General features: G+C 49.8%; 1 protein-coding gene across 1 annotated transcript; it reads left to right on the top strand.

The window, feature by feature from the left end:
* Window positions 1–939: 939 nt before the first annotated feature.
* nog3 (noggin 3) lies at window positions 940–2,552 on the top strand. The gene has a single exon (XM_086195329.1). The coding sequence runs from the start codon at window positions 1,324–1,326 to the stop codon at window positions 1,987–1,989; it is 666 nt and encodes a 221-aa protein (XP_086051455.1). The 5' UTR covers window positions 940–1,323; the 3' UTR covers window positions 1,990–2,552.
* The last annotated feature ends 761 nt before the right edge of the window (window positions 2,553–3,313 follow it).

Genomic DNA, 3,313 nt, shown 5'->3' with positions numbered 1-3,313 from the left:
TCCACTGCTACACCACCACCACCTCCACTGCTACACCACCAACACTGCTACACCACTACCACCTCCACTGCTACACCACCACCACCTCCACTGCTACACCACCACCACCTCCACTGCTACACCACCAACACCTCCACTGCTACACCACCACCACTTCCACTGCTACACCACCACCACCTCCACTGCTACACCACCAACACCTCCACTGCTACACCACCACCACTTCCACTGCTACACCACCAACACCTCCACTGCTACACCACCACCACCTCCACTGCTACACCACCAACACTGCTACACCACCACCACTGAGAGAACTCTTGAGGGCACCGATTCCAGGGTTTGCTGATCTGGTTCCTCTGGCGCCGTGACTGCTAACGCTGCAGAAAAAAGCAATTACATAACTTACTGTTTTATTTCTCGTAGTTGTAGTACTCAGCTTGAGATTCTGCGCCCCCCCCCCCCCGCCCCTGCTTGTAATTTCCTGGTCCTGAATCAACAATAATCAATAATAATGAGCCAGTGACATCACTGTGACATCATGAGCATCCTGTCCTCAGTCAGATGATGCAGTACTAATGCTAGTACTGGAGTAACTGAAGTATTCTTTTTGTAGGATTATGATTTCCTGGAGAGTCGGATATTCATTTGAAACATGGGAAGTTTTAATTTGCTTACTGTGTATTTATAATATTCATGTAGTATTATTATTAATACTTTACGCACCAGCATGCCTCCTGGTGCGTAAAGTATGGTTACGGTGTGTGTGTGTGTGTGTGTGTGTGTGTGTGTGTGTGTGTGTGTGTGTGTGTGTGTGTGTGTGTTTTGGGGGGGGGGGTGCGGTCAACTCGGAGGCTGCGGGTGTCTGAGCCCTCACATTGAGAGGGAGAGAGCGGGATTACATCACCGCCCTGCTGGATATTTGGGTGCAGTCAGAGGCGCCGTCAGTTCGGCTGCGGCAGGACCAGAGGCGGCAGCGGCAGCCGGTTCGCCAACATGTGGACTGAGAGCAGTGATGTCTCCCCGGGACCTGCTGACCGGGAGCGCTCAGGGCTGAGTCAGTCTCTGGACCCGGGTCCTGGACTGTGACACCTTTCCTCTTGTCTGAAAGTTACGCAGAAGTTCTGGAGCGTGTCGCGCCGCGGTTCCTCCCACGGTGTGAGCGCCGCGTCAGCTGCGCGCCCCAGCTCGGCTCAGACTTGGATACCTTCCCTGGAGCCAGACACTCCGAGGGGGAACCCGGAGCGCCTTTTCTTTTCATTTTTAAGGAGGAAGACCCCTGAGTATCGCGACTGCGTCTGACCCGGGAACTGTACGGCGGAGATGGAGAACTATTTCCTGGCCGTGCTGCTGCTCGTGCTGTCGCTGGGCTCCAGGATAGAGGAGAGCATGTGCCAGCACTACTATCTCCTCAGACCCATCCCGAGTGACACCCTCCCCATAGTGGACTTAAAGGAGGACCCGGATCCAGTACTGGACCCTAAGGAGAAGGACCTGAACGAGACGGAGCTGCGGAGCTCTCTGGGGAGCCACTTCGACCCACACTTCATGTCCGTGTCCCCGCCGGAGGACAAACACGCGGGGAACGAGGACGTGAGCGACGCAGAGCTGCGGCAGAAACTCTCCGGGGCGATGCCGAAAGAGATCCGGGCCATGGAGTTCGAGGTCCAGCACGGCAAGAAGCAGAAGCCCAGTAAAAAACTCCGGAGGAGGCTCCAACTGTGGCTGTGGTCTTACGCCTTCTGCCCGGTTGTTTACGCGTGGAACGACCTGGGCAGCAGGTTCTGGCCGCGCTACGTGAAGGTCGGGAGCTGCTACAATAAGCGGTCTTGTTCGGTCCCTGAAGGGATGGTCTGCAAACCTGCCAAATCGACTCACTTTACGATCCTGCGATGGCGCTGCCTGCAGAAGAAGGCGAGTCTGAAATGCGCCTGGATACCCGTCCAGTACCCGGTCATATCCGAGTGCAAGTGCTCGTGCGCCAACTGACTTCGACTCCAAAAAGAGGAAAAACAAAAACAAAAAAACACAAAGTGAAGAAACTTTTCCACTCAGTTTCAGCATCAGACAAAGACAGTTAGTGTTGCAGAGCACTGCCGGTGTAAGAATGTATATTTGCTGTACATGTTGTTACTGTATATTTGATGTATTAGTATTTAATCAAATCTACTGTATTTGATCATCATACCTTGATTGTATCTGTTTATATTTATAATTGAAATGTCTGTTCTGAAGCCTTGACAAATTATGTTTGTTTTTTTACTTCTATTATTATTATTATTATTATTGTTGTTATTATTATTATTATTATTATTATTGTTAGAGAAATATGAGGAATTCTGCCCCACAATGTTTGGAAAGTGAATTCAACACCAATTTTTTTTTTTTTAGAGGAAATGAATGACTATTGATTATTGTTCCGTTCTTAAGCGGATGAATCAGTCTGATGCTGATGAATAAAAAGGGAAGTTGGTGTACAAACCACGTGACCTGTGTTGCTCTATTTATTCAGTCTGGCGTGGAACTCAGGACAGTTCGCCTGCCGGCTCTGATGATGAGATTAAAGACCCCAAAAAAAGAAATCAAAACTTGTTAAAGAGTGAAATGGGTTGGAGTTTTTCATGTTGTGATTGTGGTCAAAGTCTCAGCAGTGCTGAAAATCCTGCAGTTTCCACTTCATTTGTCGTGATGCGATACACACACACACACACACATATATGTATGTATGTATGTATGTATGTATATAGATGTATGTACAATTTTTTGTGAGTGTCTGTCAGGCTGTTTTATTTTGAAAATCAACCAGGTGCTAAGCCGTTTTTGTGTTGTGACTTCCTGTCTGGTTTGATCTGCTGTGTACCAGAGACATTCAGACATATAGAGAAACATCAGGGGTGCGAGCGAGGCGGGCCACACCCACCCCTGAGAGCTCATTAACTCGAAACACCCCCCCCACACACACACACACACACACACACACACACACATGCTGGTTTCCGAGATGCATAGCAAGCGAACGCAGCATCAAACTGAATTTGTGGCTTGGTTGAGTGGCTTTTGCCCCCAAAAACAAAGCCTAACAAACCCGAGCGAGCGAATGGGGCTCAGCTGAAAGCTCCAGCTGGTCACTCGGCGCTACAGTGAGCGAGAGCAGAGTGGGGGGAGTTCCTTTGTGTGCAACTGAAATCCAAGTGTTCGTGGGTTACCCAGCGTCCGGCTGGATAAAGACGACCTGATCATTACAGATGCTTGCGCCGTCACTTCGTTGGCCGTCAGTCTCCAGTAACTTCCAGCTCGGTATTCGTGGCTGGCG

This window comes from Aulostomus chinensis, chromosome 23, assembly GCF_037954235.1.
Source record: "Aulostomus chinensis isolate RoL2024-O1b breed Wild chromosome 23, RoL_Achi_v1.0, whole genome shotgun sequence".
Classification (NCBI taxonomy): Eukaryota; Metazoa; Chordata; class Actinopteri; order Syngnathiformes; family Aulostomidae; genus Aulostomus; species Aulostomus chinensis.
Note: the sequence above shows the minus strand (reverse complement) of the source record. Positions and strands in the feature narration are given on the sequence as shown.